This window comes from Engraulis encrasicolus, chromosome 22 (genome assembly GCF_034702125.1).
Source record: "Engraulis encrasicolus isolate BLACKSEA-1 chromosome 22, IST_EnEncr_1.0, whole genome shotgun sequence".
NCBI lineage: Eukaryota > Metazoa > Chordata > Actinopteri > Clupeiformes > Engraulidae > Engraulis > Engraulis encrasicolus.
Window position 1 is genome coordinate 24,064,543 of NC_085878.1, and position 18,959 is coordinate 24,083,501.

The following is an 18,959-nucleotide window of genomic DNA, read 5'->3' on the forward strand; positions in this document are numbered from 1 at the left end:
TTGTAGTGCTCCCTCTTCCCCATGAAGCTGCGATTCAGCCAAGAAGGGAAGAAGAGGGCAGACATACTGTTTTGAAATCCTCCAGTCCTCAGATTCATGGCATTACTTTATCCATTAAAAGGATCTCAAGATAAAAGTGAATTATTTATTCTCAATGGGTTTCATAAGTCTGGCTTTATCAGACTGTGACTACCATTGTTTAAAGGAAACCTAAGCAGGCGGAAGCAGTATTTCTCTTTCTCCCCATACTCCCTCGCTCCCTCCCTTCCTCCCTCTCCCTCTCCCTCTTTGTACCCCTTGCTCTCTATTCCTCTTACCGGTATCCCTCTGCAGGGAAGCCGACTGGGCTGGGGGGGCACACAAAGGGGCTAGTTGTCCCAGGCCCAGGGAGACAGAGGGCCCAAAATTGAGTTTTCATTACATTGTTTGTATTGGATGGGGGGCCCTTTCATATAACTTTGTCCTGGGCCCAGCAAAAGCTGTCAGTGGCCATGTCCCTCTGTGTTCAGACATTACCCTCCATGCTCCACTGGCTCTTGTCTTTTTTCAGCTTGCTGTTCTCCACAGCTTGTGCAATCGCCTCGTTCAGCTGCTGTTCAGACACCTGCAGGCAGACACAGACACAGCGGAATAACAAAACATTCACAGTCACAGGACCTTTAGCATGTTACACAGTAGGCCCACATTTGTTTTGTTACTTCAAGAGCACAAACAAATAAGGTATAGCCTTAAGACGAGTGATAATTTGACTTGAGTGAATGAGCATTAATTTGACAGTTTAACACTCTCCTATGGATTTTTAACTCTCTTCAGAATAGACTTCTCTATAGAGCTTATTTGACTCTACTCGTGTGTTGTTGTCCAACTCTGTTGGGTTTAATTGCATTGTCTAAAACACCCAGTCAGAGGGAAGGACAATGTTACAGATATACACACAGATGCATTAAATGAGATAATAAATGTACGCAACTCTGTTCTATGCTACCATATAAAAGAGTGTATGTCATTCACAGTAAGTTATCTTCTGTTTGGTCCAGCACCTGTGTGACTGATGTGCGCGCATTCTCTGCTTTTTTGGACACACACAGATGCAGACAGAGAGTGTCAATTGTTCAAAGACCAACAAAAAAACCTTGAAGTCTTGAAATCTAAAACACCCAGTGACAGGAAGGCATGCTATTTTTGTTTGGATTCAGCCTCATTCTCAATTTCAGACTGTCTGGGCTGGCTGGGCTTGGATCTTTGGCCTCTGGTTACTTACGTTTGGGTCGGGATGGCGGCTGATGATAATTTGAACCGGACCCGGGTTGCATTGACTCAGGACTGTGTAGACGTCGTTCAGTGTCATGTTGCAGACCACTGTGTCATTTATCTCCATAATTTCATCCCCACATCTGACATGATATGACACAGGGAGGAAGAGAGGAAGGGAGGGAGAGAGGAAGGAAAGAAAGAAGAAAGGGAGAAAGAAGAAAAATAAGAAAGGAAGAAAGAACGGGGGGAGGAAGAAGAAAACGAATGAATGGAAATGAGAACGCTAAAACACAAATATAAGTGGCAAGTAGGACTACGAGCATCTTGTTAGCCCTCGTTATAGAGACAAAATAGTCTCCAAATCTTTGTATAAGTTTAACATGTGCAATTCAAATATTACAGTTATTAAATCATGTATTAGACGCTCACAATTAGTGAATATCTGGGTAAAATTGCAGTCCTGAGCTAGATTCCTCATCACTGCACGTGACAGTGAAGAGACTTCGACAATGACTTGATGGCAAGCTTTGACATCCTGCGTAAATTGCCTACCCGATTAGTCATCATATAACATTCTCAGTTGGTTGACATTGTACATGATCTCACCTGAGCCGGGTGTCCATGTGTGCCACAGAGCCAGGGGAGAGCGTGTGGATGTAGATGCCTGGACAGCCTTCAGTAGTGGAGGGCACACAGCAGAGGCCGATGCCCAGCCCCACACCCACCTCTGCAATACACAACACACATGCACAAACACGTGTAAACATGCGAGCACACACACTCGGCCCCACAACAACCTACTACATACACACATGCCAAAACACATGTAGCCTAGTAAATATGCAGACACACACTCAGCCCCACAACCACCTCTGCAATACAAACACACATGCACAAACACATGTAAACATGCGAGCACACACACTCGGCCCCACAAGAACCTCTGCATACCCTTTACTGCTAAAGGTATTCGTTAACCTGCCTTGACTCACATATGACCTTTACTGCCATCCCATATCTAGCCAATAGAGTCAATATGACCATTCTTCCAAAAGTAAATTGTTGAGGTAACACACTGATGTTGGTTGAGAAGCCCTAGCTCTCAGCCTCAGTCCCAATGGAACACCTTTCAGATGAATCAGAGCATAGACTGAGAGCCAGGGCTTCTCAACCAGTGTGTGACCTCACCAATGCGCTTTTGGAGCAATAGTCAAACATTCCTATGAATGCACTCCTCAACATTGTGGACCACCTTCCCAGATGAATTGAAGCTGTATAGCTGCAAAAGGTGGACTGACATCATATTGAACTAGCCTAGCCCCACCCGCCAGCCGCCAAAATTATTTTTTGCCTGCGAGTGGGTTTAGCCTCGGACAATACCCCAGGCCCTGAAAGTGGCTGGCCAATCACAACGCAGCAAATATGTTTTGTTTTGTTTTGAATCTTTGGATGCAAAGCGGACTGGGTTTTGAGGGAGTGACGACAAAGCGTTGGCCAATAGGTACAGACACAATTTGAAAAAGAAGTTGTTCCCGTCAACAATTTTCTGCTGTCTCATTGATCAGGGCCAGACTAAATATTCACATTTAATCTCACATTTAGTCTGGCTTGTCAGGCTAATATTGAACCCTATCAGTTAGGAATGGGATGGCAGTTAAGTTTATATCTGTGAGTCAAGGCAGGTTAGCCAATACTTTTGGTAATGTAATATACAAGCACAAACACATGTAAACATGCATGCACAACATGCACCCACACATGCATGTACACATGCACACATGATAACACATACACAGTACATCTGTACACAGTACATCTGTACACAGTAAACAGTTCTGCATATTACAGTTTACAGTCTGTATATAAACAGTATACATAGATGCAAAGCTTGAGAAGAAAGAATGCTTTCATGGGGTCCATTTGGCTGTAATTCCTTATTCATCATAAAATTCTGTTTGTAAATTGTAAATGCTCTGCATATACTCAGTTCGTGTACTGTATAATTGATTTGACAGTCGTCAAACAGCTGTGTACTGTATAAATAGCAGTGTGCATAGTTGACTTGAGAAAGGCAAGACCACCACCATGACCAAACAAGCACTAATTCCCTCATGTTCCATAGTGCATTTAGACTATTTGGATTATATTTGGATATTTTTTTATTCAAATGATTGGTTTTTGTCAACTTTTCTTATTCTGTGTTTTTTGTACTATGTCCAAAATGTAAGGATCACAGGAAAGGAAATGCATGCGTTTAGTGTACTATAGCATCTTTTGCATTATTTGTGGATTTATCAATTTCATAATTTGATTTCCTTTGTATGTGTCTGCATGTGAAGATATTGACAATAAAGCTGACTTTGACTTTCGACTTCAACATACAATCAATCAATTAATCCCTCTCTCCATCTCCTCCATCCCACACTGACTGACTGAGAAGCAAAGCAAAGCCCTGTATCCCCACAGCACAGAGGGGCTCTGTAGTTCTCCCCAGAGGGCCAGCTGGGCCTGCTAGCTTGGCTGGCTTCACTCGCCCCAGAACCGGCCAATGATGCCAGTAGAGGAATGCCAACAACCAGGGCCGCTGAGAGCTTTGGCCGGGCCCGGGACAAAGTCATCTGAAAGGCTTCCCTACCCAATACATTCAATTTAATGGGGACCCAATTCTGCTCCCCCCCTCCCTTCTCCCTGGGCCCTGGTCAACTGGCGATCCCCCACCACCCATCCCTGTTGGCTTCCCTGCCAGCAGCATACCCTTTTGCAGCGTGATCTCCATCATGATGCGGTCGCGTGGCTTGGCGGGCGGCAGGCCCGCGGTGGCCGTGCCAGCGTTGGCGGCCGTGCCGCTGCCCGCGGTGGCGTTGGCTCCAACAGTAGGGGGCAGCGTGTAGTCGGTCAGGTCTGCGCTGACGCGGCTGATGGCGGTGCTGGAGCTGAGGGAACGCGAGCGGCACAGCTGGGCCACCTGAGACTGGCTCTGGCTCTGGTTGCTGGACAGGCCCCCCATCCCCACACCCACGCCCACCCCCATCCGCAGGCTCGTGCGCACCACCAACGTCAACAGACCCTTCTTTATTTGCTGCACAGGAAGAGAGAGAGAGATGGAGGGAGAAGGGGAGAAGAGGGGAGGGACGGAATGGAGGCAAAGAAGAGGTGAGTGTGAGTAGTGAGAGTGTGTGTGTGTGTGTGTGTGTGTGTGTGTGAGAGAGAGAGAGAGAGAGAGAGAGAGAGAGAGAGAGAGAGAGAGAGAGAGAGAGAGAGAGCAAGAGAGCAAGAGAGAAGTGGAGTAAAAGAGGGGAGTGTGTGTGTGTGTGTGCACATGAGAGAGAGAGAGAGAGAGAGAGAGAGAGAGAGAGAGAGAGAGAGAGAGAGAGAGAGAGAGAGAGAGAGAGAGAATGATCCAGAGAAGAGGTGAGAGAGAGAGAGAGATTGAGAGAGAAGTAGAGTCCGAAAAGAGGTGGATATGTGTGGCCGGCCCAGCAGAGAGAGAGAAGGAAAGAGAGAGGCTGCCACCAGAAGCGGCACGTGGCAACTCATAGAGTCTCTCTACAGAGTCTCTCTATGTGAGCACCTGGGCCACTTTCCTAAATAGGGCTCAGACTGTTCACACGGCCCATAAAGACAACACATTTAGCTCATTTTCAGCACATAATTTCGAAATTTTGCAGCGACAGTTACTCATTTATGCATAACACATTACATCTACTGTACATATCAATCATACACTATGTGTGAATGAATGTGTGATGTTGTGAAACGGCTGTGGAACTTCACTTTGAATCATTTGCCATATTTAGATGCAATTTGTCTCCTTACACATTATAGGCCTACATTAAACACAGTACAGTATAAATATGAATCATGACGTACGAATATGACGTATGTGTGATGTTAGAAAGGCGTTAAAAAGTTAAAAAGGCAGTGGACCTCAATTTGAATCTCTGTTAAAAATTTATACGCACAGTACAAACACTGAATATGCATGATATTTAGATATTTAGTCAGTCATCCTCATATGAAGTGTGAAGTTGTGAAAAGGCTTTGCGAGCTTACTTTGAATCTCTGCAATGCCTCCTCGTGGGTGAGTCCGTGCAGAGCCTCTCCATTCAGCTCCAGGATCTCGTCCCCTGCAGGAATATTGGGCACACAATGACTCCTCTGTGGCCGAGAGGTAGAGGCATGGAGGATGGGAGTAGGGTTGGGGAGGTGGGGGCATAACCTGGCCCTGAGTTGACCCCCCCTCTACCCTCTACCCTCAGTAATGGCTACTCCGTGCCTGACCACCTGATTCATAACTGGACTAAATGACCTACATTGCATTAGACCACCCGCACTGTACACAGCCTATTGAACAGATCTGAGCTTCTTCTTCTTGCATCTTCTCCGTGTGTGTGTGTGTGTGTGTGTGTGTGTGTGTGTGTGTGTGTGTGTGTGTGTGTGTGTGTGTGTGTGTGTGTGTGTGTGTGTGTGTGTGTGTGTGTGTGTGTGTGTGTGTGTGTGTCTGTCTGTCTGTCTGTCTGTCTGTCTAACTATATGCGTGTGTGTGTGTGTGTGCGTGCGTGTGCTTGTGCGTGCGTATGTGTGTGTGTGTGTGCACGTGTGCATGCGTGCTTGAGTTGAAGTGTATGTGTGTGTATATGGGCATGCATCCCTGCGTGCATGTCTGTGTGTGTATGTGTGTGTGTGTGTGTGTGTGTGTGTGTGTGTGTGTGTGTGTGTGTACGTGTGCGTGTGCGTGCGTGCGCGTGCGTCCGTGTGTGTTTTGTGTTTTTGTGTAGACTATAGAGACATGAGCTCATGGCTGACGTCTTTATACATTACCTTCCTGTAGTCGTCCATCTGCAGCAGCGGCCCCCCCTGGGAAGATGGTCTTGACATAGATGCCCATGGGACCATACATGCTGTCCCGGCCCCCCACTATACTGAAGCCCAGGCCCTGCACAGTAAAGGGGGAACACAGTCACTTACACAGCTGTCTAACTTGGCACACTGTCTCAGGCCATTAGGACTAGCCTGATCATCATCGACTTTCAAATCTCTTCGAGACTTGGTCTTCACAAGAGCATAGCAATGAACATTTCCTAAACGTCATGGTTGACCCACCTCCCTTGGTTTGCTAATGGTTGTTTGCTTCCCAACAAAGTGGGAGGAGTTCGTGATTTTTCGCATTGCTCTTGACCGGACTAGTTTTGCGTCACTAGGAGGGCACGGCCTGGATTTTTCAGGAGCACAGAAACTACTTGCATTGCTCTTGACCAGACTAGTAGCAACGCTGAAGGTTTTGCGTCACTGGGTGGGCATGGCCAATTAGCACAGTCTTCATTCGATCAAAGAAAAGAAGACGTTCGCTGTTTAGGAATTAGCTGTCCTTGTTACCACCTTGACCTCCATAATTACAATACATTATCTGCCTACGCAACGTAATTCTCTTTTCTGATTGGCTGATGGGGTGGCCATTAATCCTGTGCTGCGCACGTCGCCAGAGTTCGGAGCCACCGCCTCGCCATTAACCTTGTATAACTGGTCACCTCGTCGGCCATTATCTCTTATATACAATACAATACAATACAACATGTATTTATAAAGCGCAGTCTCACAAGTATGAAGTTGACACAAAGTTGACTCTGTAATTGTGAGGTACTGCATTATAGTTGTAGTATTACCCTTTTAAATTCTTGGTCAAGGGGTACCGTGCCTCCTTGTACCTCAGTGTAATTCGAAACTAAGATTTTTATTGACCCCATGTGTGAGGCCAAGCCAACTTGTCACAAAGCACACAGTCTTGCAAGTTCATCAACAGTAGCCTCTGTCGCCAATGTTGTAAAAAGAAAGAAAGAAATAAAGAAAGAAAGAAAGAAGCAGCTGGAAGTGATTACCTTGCCGTGGCCCTTCATGAGTACGATGTTGCAGATGATGAAGGCCTGCACGCTGCTGCTGGAGTGGCCCAGGTGAGCCGAGCTCAGGGAGCGCGACGGCTTCTGTGTTGCCTTCAAAAAAACAAGATTATTTTTTCATTCGTCCCGAGAGAAATTTGTCTTGGACATACAGCTGAGCATCACAAATGACGGCACACACAAAAAAGAAAGACATAAGTTGCCATCATAGAGATGCATAAATTGGCATATTTAAAGTGCATACCTACTGAGACCTCATACATACATGGAATCACAAGGATGATTGTCTGTTAAGGACCTGAGTTCAATAAGTTCACAGACATTGGAATAAAAGAGAATTTACATCAAAAACTTTAGATTAGATCAGATTCACTACTACATTGTCATTACACATGTATAAATACAAGGTAATGAAATGCAGCTTAGCATCTACTCAGGAACTGCAAAAACCAAAAGTGCAATGAATACACGTTAAATGCAGTATGTACAGATTACATACAGTATTTACAAAATGTACTGCAAAGCACATGGGAAACAATAGCAATGCTGCACAATACAATATGAGGGAAGAACAACTCTAAACTCTTTAAGCCACTTTAACCATTACGACCAGGCTATACCTATGATATAAATGTTTTAAATGCCTGCCACTCAGCATCAGTCAGGCCTCCATCCAAAACTCAGTGTATGGAAAAATCACTTGGCATAATGCGAAAGAAAAGAAAAAAACTGTCATCATATCCAGGCTCGTTTTACATGTAATACATTTCCCAGGACTGAAGACATCTTATACTTGCAGTGACTAAAAAGAGCTTAAGCATTTCTAAGCCTTCCCTTCCCTCTGCCGATGCTTCCTCCTCTACAGGCATCTCCCTCTGCCGATGCTTCCTCCTCTGCAGGCATCATCTGTTTTTTTTTTCGGCTCTCTGCTCTTCCCACTAGAGACTATTATGTAATGAGGGCATAATCACTTTAGGGTTCACGGAAATTACAAAAGAGACAACAATGGCCAGGTCTGTACTTTGTTCGGTTGCTTTCGTGTAATTTCATTTCAGCGCTGCACTGACGCCACGTCATCTGTGTTCTCTGCTACCGGTGCTCTGGTTCCTGCTGGAAATATTAGAGGGTCCCACCCAAAAGCTGGTGCAGATGGTGTGTTGTTTTTGTGTGTGTGTGTGTGTGTGTGTGTGTGTGTGTGTGTGTGTGTGTGTGTGTGTGTGTGTGTGTGTGTGTGTGTGTGTGTGTGTGTGTGTGTGTGTGTGTGTGTGTGTGTGTCTGCGTGCCTGCGTGCCTGTGTGCCTGCGTGCCTGTGTGCCTGCGTGACTGTGTGCGTGCCTGTGTGCGTGCGTGAGTGTGTGTGCGTTAGTGTGCGTGTGTGTTTGTGTGCGGGTCTATGCGTGCATGTGTGCATGCCTCTGTGTGTATTTGTGAGTACTGTATGTGTGCACACATGCAATACATGCACATGTGTATAATTACATTACTGCCCGTGTGTGTGCATGTGGACTCACCTGTGAAACTCCGTGGGGAAACTCCAGCTGCTGGGACAGAGACTTCCTGTTCCCGTAGAGACCTGGCCCTCCGTGCGGGTGCGTGCGATACAGCTCTGGGCTCTTCATGATGATCGTGTCCAGGTCTCCAATCCAGTACGGGTGCACACCTACACGCAGCAGCAGCAGCAGCAGCAGTAGCAGTGACAGTCACACAAGCACATGGAGAAAGCCTGTCAGAGATGTGACCAAGAAGATCCTACTACAGTGTAGTGGACATAGACGGCGCACACATCCCAGAGAAAAACCATCAACAGGTGCCAAATCTCAAAGGTACCTATGAAAAAGCCAGGCATTTCTGACGATGCCACAAGAAGATCTATGATCGAAATATTGTTATCCTCAACAATTTAAGTCCAAATCCCCGTTTCCCCATGTTCCACAGAAGACACGTATGCCAGTGACTCTGAGTTTGCAGCAGCAGTAGCAGTCAAAGAAGCACATAGGATAAGCCTTACAGATTTGACTGTGAAGAGAACCTAGTGAAGACAATTAGTGTCTCTCAGTCCCAGTCTCAGTCTCAGTCTGTGTGTGAGGCAAAATAAGGCAAAGTGGCATCTACAGCGCTGCCGCAGTACCCATGGCAGTGGGTAGTGGGTGGGTACTCAGCTGCCACTCTGAGGGCAGACACTCTATTGTGTTCTGCAGCATGCAGGTCCATCAGAATGTGATGAGTGAGCATGAAACCAACAGTATGTAAATGAGGAGAGCCTTGGCTTGGCTCGTGGTCGGCCCTAGCCAGTCCCGTTGCATTGCATTTGTTGTTGTTCTGTTGTTTACTTGATGCTATTTTCTGTCCATGCTAACTGTGTCATGGGCATGCATGTCCTATATTATGGTGTAGGTGTTACTAACAAATGCAATGCTCTTTTTTTATTGGAAAGGACAGTGTGAGAGGTGAATAGGAAGTGAATTGCAAGAGAGATGGGGAAGGGTAGGCAAAGGACCCGGGCTGGGAATCGAACCTGGGTCAAGCCGCACAGCAGGCAAGAGCCCCACTGGTTGGCCACGGCAGGGCCGTCAAATGCAATGCACTCTTACAAGTGGTTTGGCTCCGTACTGGTAATTTTAGTACTAGTAATCTGGTCTATGTTCTACTTGTCTCAGCTGTTATATGTGTTGTGTTTTTTACTTGATGTTATTTCCTATCCTGTTAACTCAGTCATGCTCATGTCCTACATGATGGCATAGGCAGGGCCGCTGACAGCTTTGGCTGGGCCAAGGACAAAGTCATCTGAAAGGGCCCCCAACCCAATACAGTAAATGTAATCAGGACCCATTTATGGGGCCCCCAACTCCCTGGGCCCGGGAGAGCTGACCCCTTTGTTGTCGTCACCCCCCCCCCCCAACCTTGTCGGCTTCCCTGGACATAGGTGTAAATCACTAGCTGAGTGCACTTACTGGTGGTTTGGCTTTGCGTAGTAGCTGTAGTAGTAGTATTCGTAGTCTGGTGGTCTGTGGTCTCTGTCTCTCTGCTGCTCTTCCCACTATCCTCTGTGACTTCCACGATGGGAATCTGCTCACCAGTAAAACCACAATGTCATGAAACACACAACAAAAACACAATGAGGTTTGATTTATCAGCGACACTTGGGACTTGAAGGCATTGTGAGCTAAACAATCGCATCTCTCCCACCATTTCTTTCTCTCTCTTTTTTTGTGCAATATTTGATGTAAACAAAAAAGCAATCCATCAAAAAGATGTAATCGTACAGAAACCAAACCACTGGATGCACTGAATGTAGTGTGAATTAGCATATATCTGGAGAGCTTATTGGGTCTGCCCCTCAGTAATTAAGACAGATGGAGCTGGGGATACCCACCCTAAGGCTTCCGTGTCCCACTGTCTCCTTGTCTCCATAGCTGAAGTTGGACTGGGAGTCTGCTGCGTTAACTGTGGCCGTGGAGTGAAGGATGCTGGGACAGGCATCCTGTGCAAACAAATACAATAACAGGTCATGAAAGCAGCTGTAGGGCCTCGTCATCAGTTTGTGCTTGAGTCATTAATCGTGGTAATCAAAGAGGTATGGGGTGTACATTTGAAAGATTTTTTACACAACACTGTGTCTGTTGTTTTTTTTCAGAGAGGAGATACAATCCAAAATGTATCAAAGTGTATTCAACCCTAAAGATCAAGAGTCAGAAAGACTGTCAGTGTAAGAGTTCTAGAATGTGGTGGACTCCATAAGAACCATAGCGTCAAAATACCAGGTTCTAATGACTCCCTGGTCCCACCCTGTCCCTGTGACTTACGCAAAGTTCATATCCTAAATCCAACTTAGGGAGAAGTTCTGGGTTAAGATCATAAAGAGAAAGAACATAAGAAGATATTGTGTTTCTCCAGGACCTAGACAGATTCTGGAATGAATCAAGTACTTCTGTCTGTGATCTCAATTGGAAGACATAACACATAGCTAGACTAGCTAGAAATACAGGGTGGATCAATGTACTAAATTAGGGCTCCTTTGAGAAGGAGATCTTGTGAAATGAATATTTTGCTTTATTCGCTAAGACAATGCATGACATTGATTAATAGAGAGGGGGATTGCCAATGGCCTTCCCTCATTAATTCCGAATTGCCAATTCTTTTGTTTCGCCTGTTCCTCTCCTTTGATTTACGATGTTCAGATTCTGTAAGCTTAATCAATATTAATAAATAAATGTTGACTGTATGCCACAGCTGAAAAGTCGCAGGTTTCACCATTCAAATACTGACAGGCACGTGTTAATTATCAGACACAGCAGTCATAGGATGTCAGTAAATATTCATCATATTATTTATCATCTCATTGCAGGAGTAGCTAAGGCATGATGAATGCATTTCAAAAGACTGAGGTGCAATTAAAAAGTATCAGTATAGCAGGCAGCTTTCTTGGCCTCTGTCAACAACAGCATTCCACAAATACTGTATTTTAAGGTCCAACGTTATCACCTAATTTCACAAGTTAGAAATGGCATGTTGTTTGGGTTCTTGGTCTATTTTCTGTGTCGCCTTTGGTAACAGAGAGGTTTGTTTTTGAGAGCTCTCTCTCTCTCTGAAATGAAGCCACCATTCATTGCACGTCATGTGGGAAGCAAACTCTCCTGCTGTCTTTCTCCTCTCCTCTCTTCTCTTCTCTTCTCTTCTCTTCTCTTCACTTCTCTTCTCTTCTCTTCTCTTCTCTTCTCTTCTCTCTCTCTCTCTCTCTCTCTCTCTCTCTAATCCTTTTCCCCTCTCTCTCCCCTCTCTTTCCATCTCTCTCTCATTCTCTCACCCCCCCTTTTCTGTCTCTATTTCTTCCCCCATCTCTCGCTCTCTCTCCCTCTCTCTCTCTCTCTCTCTCTCCCTCTCACTCTCCCCTCCTTCCTCCTCTCCTCCCTCCTTCTCTCTCCCTCTCTCTCTCTCTCTCTCTCTCTCTCTCTCTCTCTCTCTCCTCCCTTCTCTCTCTCTCTCTCTTCCAAGGTCTGCTTGGATTGCCAGTGATGTGGGAGGAGGGAATGCGTGTGTGTGGGGCGGGTTGCATGCCTTACATCAGTGCAGCTCTTTATGTTGTGCACGCCGTTTGCCACTGCCAAGTGCCTCGCTGCCTCCTCTTCCTCTGTCTGTGCGTGGCCATTTATTATCTGGCCATTAAACGGGGCCAGCTTGATCCCAGGTTGAACGCTACCGTCTCTAGGGGCACATGGGGAGGAAACAAACAGCTCCATTAGTTCGCTCTTACACACACACACTCTCAGCAGCTGAGCATTTCCTCCATGCTGTGTGCTGTGTGCACTCTCTCTCTCTCTCTCTCTCTCTCTCTCTCTCTCTCTCTCTCTCTCTCTCTCTCAGTTCTTACTGCTGCGTGGAGAGAGAGCCTATACTCGATGCACATTTTCACTCGTTCACTACATAGAAGCTCACAATATACAGTAGGGTTACATTAAGTTACATTTCTATATAAGTCATCATGTAGTATTTTAGATAGATATAGAGGGGGATAGGGAGAGGGGGGGAATAAAGGGAGAGCTAGAGTGTGCTTCACATGGGGAATCTCACCCATTTACTACACGGTTTGTTAGGGCTACATAGTTGTATTGCTTTGTTTCCAACATTTTTCGGAGAGAGAGAGGGAGAGAGAGAGAGAGAGAGTGTGCGTGTGTGTGTGTGTGTGTGTGTGTGTGTGTGTGTGTGTGTGTGTGTGTGTGTGTGTGTGTGTGTGTGTGTGTGTGTGTGTGTGTGTGTGTGTGTGTGTGTGTGTGTGTGTGTGTGTGTGTGTGTGCGTGTGCGCGCGTGTGTGTGCGTGTACGTGTGTGCACATGTGTGTGTGTGTGTGTAAGTGCCAGTGTGAGAACCCTACCTGAGTCTGTCCTCGCGTGCCTGCCCAACACTAAGGCCTTTGTCTGGGCCCCGCAGCCTGTTATCACCCATTTGCGGTCCCAGACCCTCCTCGCCAGTCGCGACACACATTCTCCAGATACTGCTTTCCTGTTCCAATAATAAAGGCATCCTTTTAGTGTGAAAAACACAAGAGCAGGCCTGTGCACGGGCCATAAAGAACCAGCTTTATGATCAAATCAAGACCTTGAACTAACATTTTGGCAGCTGAAAATGTACACGGCCATAAGGGCCCCACTGGCCCACTGATACACATTACTTGTAATGTTGTGTTTGACTTAGTTAGAATTACTGTTTTGAAATGATAATTGAAATGTAATGTGAGGTGACAACACTGAACCTCAGGAAGAAAAAAAAAAACATTCACAGAAAAGAAATATAAACACAAAGTCAAAGGCTAATGACACGGGCCACTATGAAATGTATATTTGAAAGCTACTAAACTAACTACTTGCAAATGAAATTATATTTCTTCCTTACGCCATTCCATGGTGTCATTTAGTTTTGATTTATTTGGCACAGAAAGATTAGCTAGGCTAACCACTTGCACGCCACTGAGCCCAGCTCAACTCTCAGTGGTGTTAAGCAATGTTGCTTCTCTGACTCTGACACAGAACAACTGCTCTGGCCTCTGTCTGGTGAGTATCCCCCGCGTTAGCACCATGTTGGTGTCTTTGGCTGTTGTGGCTGTGACCTCTGACTGACTGCCACAATCAGAGTGTGCTATCGCCAAATGTTTTTTTGGGCCTCCGCCTCTAGGCCTGCTATAGTTGCCTGGCAGGAGCCGGAGTCCGAACTCACATGCTATCGGCAGTTTGTTGCTATCGTGCTATCAAGTTGTCAGGCCTCCATTGCAGAAGGCTGCTAGTTGTTTGACGGGATGATGGGATCTGCTGGTCGCCATTACATCACTGGAATGTCTTGTTATTAGACCTGGGCCCTGCTGCGAGTCTTGAGTCCGAGTTAGCTTTCCCTCTGAGCCCGAACAAAAAACCCTTTTGTGTAAATCAAATGCGTACGGTGCAACCCCTCATGTTGAGGACATGTGACTGTGATTCAGTTGAGTAAAAATCACCACAAACATAAGCAGGATAGAGCATACAGTCCAGAGCCATGGTTTTACTCCTTGTGTTTTCGTCGTATGCTGCAGCCCCTCTGTTGTTGTTTTGTATTTGAAATCCAATAGATGATGTATTGCAGCCTATATTGGAATGTCTCAATAACAATTCTGTTCAAACCCTACACTATCAATACTTGCATCATAGCAACATTTCCAACACTTTAGCCAAGCCTTTAGCCACCTTTCCAAGACTTTAAGCCTTCCATTCTTGGTAACATGAGTAGAGTTAATGTTGTTGAGGCAAATGCCCACTTAAAGTTAGCCGTAAAATTACACCACACTAATAATCGTACAGCAAGGGTGGCCAACAGTATCTGATCACATGGCATCACAACATCACAAGACAGACAGCCAGCCAGCCATAACATTGGTCTCATATGTAAAACCAAAGATTCTACATTTCTCCCTCAGCATGGGTGAAGTTACACTTATATGTTGCCGAGGCAGCACAACTGAGAAAGATAAACAAGAAAGTTATACCATTATGGAGAGAGACCGCCACATGTTCCTCTCTCTACTATTTACCTAAATCGTTCTCCACTGGAATGTTCTACATTCTCAGTAATATTGGGTGAATACATTTGAATTCCAATCACCACAGAGGCTGTAAAACTATGAATCAGCTATTGTCATGATTCATGGACAACAAATATGTGATCACATGGCAGCAGCACAAACTGAGTAACCCAGACAAGTCAGCCATATCTGTGGAGAATGCAGACGAGACAGCCATACCTTTATGGAGAAGGACCTCCTCATGTTCTTCTTGCTCTCCTCTGCCCTGTGTGGTATGGCAGTCTGAGGTGCCTGTCCTGTGGTGGTGGGGATGTTAGTCGAAGGGGTACCGGTGCTGATGCTGTGGCTGGTTGTCATGGCACTGCTAGGGATGAGGATGTACTCCGGGCAGCGCAGAGCTCCATCCCCACTCTGCCTAGGCCAGGTCCCCCTACCCGTATTGGTCCCCCAGCTCTCACAGTACCTCTCATCCGGACTAGAGCCCTCGTCACTGGTCTTGGAGTTGCAGAGGATGAGCGAGCGAGAGAGGATGGCCAGTTTCTTGGAGCGGTGGCTGGCCCTGGAGACTCCAACCCCGGCCCCCACACCACCACCACCACCACCACCCACGCCGCCACCACCACTGCGGAGCTCCATCCTCCGGGCCCCGCTGGCCGCCTTGCGTCTGTGCGGGTGCTGCTGGTAGTGCTGGAAGTGGTGGAGGTGGTGGTGGTGGTTGTTGTGGTGGTGGTGGTGGGTGTATCTGGGAGGCACACCGCCGCCGCTACTGCTGATGTCCACCACTGCCGCTGCTGATGTTGCCTCTGCTGATGACGATGATGGTGATGATGGTGATGGCGGGGATGGGTTCCTGCCGCCAGGCTGCAGGGCTAATGGATGGGGACGTTCTGCGAAGCAGCAATTAGAAAATTCAGTTAGAGGCACAGCAGCCAGAGCAGGCAGGGGAGGGCAGGATGGGATAGGATAGGATAGGATAGGCCGGGCCGGGCTGGTTATAACAGGGCCGCGCCTGTGTCCTAAGTGATTCTGCGAAAGTGCTGAGGCTCAGGGCTGCTAGATAAGAGCTCTTTTCTTCCCCTCTCTCTCTCTCTCTCTCTCTCCGTCTCCTCAGCCTGCCTCCCTGCCTCATGACTTGGTGCTCAGCGTCTCGGCTCCTCTGCTCCGCTCCTCGGCCCGCCAGAACTGAAAGGTCTGCAGTCAGCCCTCTGCCGTTGCAAAAGCTCAGAGACTTCCCTCACGTGGATCCCTTCACAAGATCCAAAAATATCCCCCAGACTAACTTACTCGCTTTGTCAACACACTGATGTCACACTGGACTTGGACAAGTGTGTGTGTGTGTGTGTGTGTGTGTGTGTGTGTGTGTGTGTGTGTGTGTGTGTGTGTGTGTGTGTGTGTGTGTGTGTGTGTGTGTGTGTGTGTGTGTGTGTGTGTGTGTGTGTGTGTGTGTGTGTGTGTGTGTGAGTTTGAGTGTGGTGTGTGCGCATACATGTGTGTGTGTGTGTGCATTTGTGCATGTGTGTACTTGCGTACGTGTGTGTGTGTATTTTTGGCATGCAAATAATGCAATAAGCCAAGCTAATGTAATTTGTGCCTTAGATAATGTTGTTTTTCTATGGGAGTGGTGTGATGCAAAAAAAATCCTCCTACATAATGCAAAGTTTTTAGACTGGAAACCCAGATGCGTATTGGAAAATAGATCTGTTCATGTCCATGTTGATTATGTTTATGCCTTTCTGCTGCATTATTGATGACGAGCTACTGTAGGCTATTAGAGAGCTTCACCGTGAGCCTGATCACACTGCGATCAGGTCGTAAACCTGCCTGCTTTTTTATAACAGACAGCTGCAGCTCATGAAAGCCAAAGCATCCATCCACCCATCTATCTAATCACCCATCCTATAGCATCAGGGGTGAAAGTAGACCGGTGCGCAAAGGTGAGCAGCACCGGTTTTAAATTTACTAGGGGTAGCACCAGTAAAAAAACGAAAAGTACGTACATTCACCACTGCATAGCATGTATACAGTCTATAATCCATCCATCCATCCATCCATCCATCCATCCAGCTATCAAGGAGTCGTTTTTGGTTACCACGTGGAACATAGGCCTACTAGCTATGTGAATGCTTTTTGAAGCAAATGTACGTAAAGTTAAGTTAGTGCTCAAAAAGGCTGAAAAATTGTGCCATACTAATGTCCGTACATCAGGCGTTGACAACAGTATCTGATCAAATGACATTACAACATAGACACACACACAAATTCATAACAGTCCTCAGAGAAGTGCAGCATGGTTTCGGCAGTACTCTGTTTTGGTTGCATTGTTACCGTGCGCAACATACTAGATAGATACATGGGTTCTAAATTTTTGTTTACCCTTGACTGTGCGAAACTAACTGCGCACAACTCAACCTCTGATTATTGGAAACCGCTGTCGGTCAAAAAATTACAAACATGTATATCCTAATCCACAAGCAATGCAGCTACGAGTCATGGGTTGGACAGAATATATACAGTAGTAAAGCTCTTAAATCGGAAAACATAACCAATCCTACATTCACACTTTGATTCTTACTACCGGGCTTGCATAACAGTGTTTGTAGCTCAAGTGTAATGGTGTGTAAGTAACACTTTTTCAACAACTGCAGTTTGCCCAGAGCATGGCTTTGAACTACTACTGGAATAGCTTTCAGGAATGACATATCTGATGGAAAAGCTTGGGAACCACTCACAGGCATGCACACACACACAAACACACACACACACACGTGTGCACGCACACAACATAAACCGGCATTACCCAAACACCACATTTTATGGGCACAACACTCCTCAGCACTACCGCAGAACAGTTCAACTGTCTGGCCTAGTGGTTTCTGTGTGTAGGTTGCTTAATGTTCCCTGCACAATGACCCTGCACAATGTTCCTCTCTTCTCTTCTCTCCTCTCCTCTCCTCTCCTCTCCTCTGCATTACCCTCGCCTCTTGTTACCGCTTTCTCCCCCCCCCCTTCTCCCTCCCTTCCCCTCCTCCTTTACTCTGACTTCAAATGCTATACAAACACTCCTGTGTTCTGACAATAATAGTATGCTACGTTGGTGTGCTGTAAGTTATGGGTCTTGTGGGATCCCCCCCTCCTCTACTATACTCTCATTAGCCACACAGACACAGTAAATCTAGCCGACACATGGCCTCATACCCCCAGCACACTACCCGCCTGGGACCTTAGACAGGTGGGGTAGGGGTTGCCTGTGTGTGTGTGTGTGTGTGTGTGTGTGTGTGTGTGTGTGTGTGTGTGTGTGTGTGTGTGTGTGTGTGTGTGTGTGTGTGACTGTGTGACTGTGTGTGTGTGTGTGTGTGTGTGTGTGTGTGTGTGTGTGTGTGTGTGTGTGTGTGTGTGTGTGTGTGTGTGTGTGTGTGTGTGTGTGTGTGTGTGTGTGTGTGTGTGTGTGTGGTGTGGTGCGGTGCGGAGGGGGTGCCTCTTTGAGTATGTTTGTGTGTGAGAGAGAGTTTGTGCGTGCATGCATGAGTGCGTATGCGGTACTATGGCACTGCGGCGGGGGGTTGCCTCTCTCTAAATGCATTAGCGGTGGAGTTAGAGCACACAGAAGAGGTGTGGATGGAAATGGCTTCTGGTAGGGGGTTGCCGCATTAGCACCAAGTGCCATTATTGACTGGGCCTCTAATGTAACAGCACGTGCAGTAGTTTGGTCATCCTACAGATTGGAAGTTGAATTCAAACAACAGAAAGATTGACTGCTTCTAAAAATGTACATACAATCAGCTCTGCGGTGTGAAATCAACACTCAGAGAATAGGCCCAACCAGAAAAAGTATGACTCTCAAAGTGTTGAATTACTCTACCGAATTTGCTGTGTGTACTACTTAGTTGGCTCATAGAAGGTGGGGAGACTTTTCACTCCAAAAACAACTTCATGAACCACAGACAACATTTTGGAAACGTTATTTTAACATTGAAAAGAAAACTATAGTGCTTAGTATTACACCAGTGACAGGCAACACCTCATAACCATTCCACCCTGCTGTTGCCTCTGCTGCTGCTGTTGTTCACGGGAACCTCAGCCAGCAGCATCATTTCTGCCCACTTACCATGCTGTGGCGAAGCGGCTGTTTGTGTGTGTGTGTGTTTATTTCTTTCTCTCTCTCTCTGTTCGCATACAGCACAATGGCTCTTCTATTAAAACAAGTGTGCTTGCGACTAATGGGCCATGGGATTATAACATAGCCTACCGGCACATGGAGGACTGATTTT

The 18,959-nt window shown here is 46.5% G+C and overlaps 1 protein-coding gene across 2 annotated transcripts in view; it reads right to left on the reverse strand.

Moving 5' to 3' along the window:
- The window catches only part of il16 (interleukin 16), a 33,582-nt gene that overhangs the window by 10,574 nt on the left and 4,049 nt on the right, over positions 1-18,959 (reverse strand). For both annotated transcript variants that reach the window (XM_063189049.1, XM_063189050.1), the window contains exons 2-14: positions 14,911-15,578; positions 13,018-13,145; positions 12,209-12,350; positions 10,522-10,629; positions 10,100-10,214; positions 8,660-8,808; positions 7,131-7,241; positions 6,076-6,190; positions 5,308-5,381; positions 4,009-4,333; positions 1,861-1,981; positions 1,262-1,394; positions 517-604 (exon numbers count right to left, since the gene is read on the reverse strand). In XM_063189049.1, coding sequence (XP_063045119.1) covers positions 517-604; positions 1,262-1,394; positions 1,861-1,981; positions 4,009-4,333; positions 5,308-5,381; positions 6,076-6,190; positions 7,131-7,241; positions 8,660-8,808; positions 10,100-10,214; positions 10,522-10,629; positions 12,209-12,350; positions 13,018-13,145; positions 14,911-15,578 — 2,277 coding nt within the window. The remainder of the gene's footprint in view (positions 1-516; positions 605-1,261; positions 1,395-1,860; positions 1,982-4,008; positions 4,334-5,307; positions 5,382-6,075; positions 6,191-7,130; positions 7,242-8,659; positions 8,809-10,099; positions 10,215-10,521; positions 10,630-12,208; positions 12,351-13,017; positions 13,146-14,910; positions 15,579-18,959) is intronic.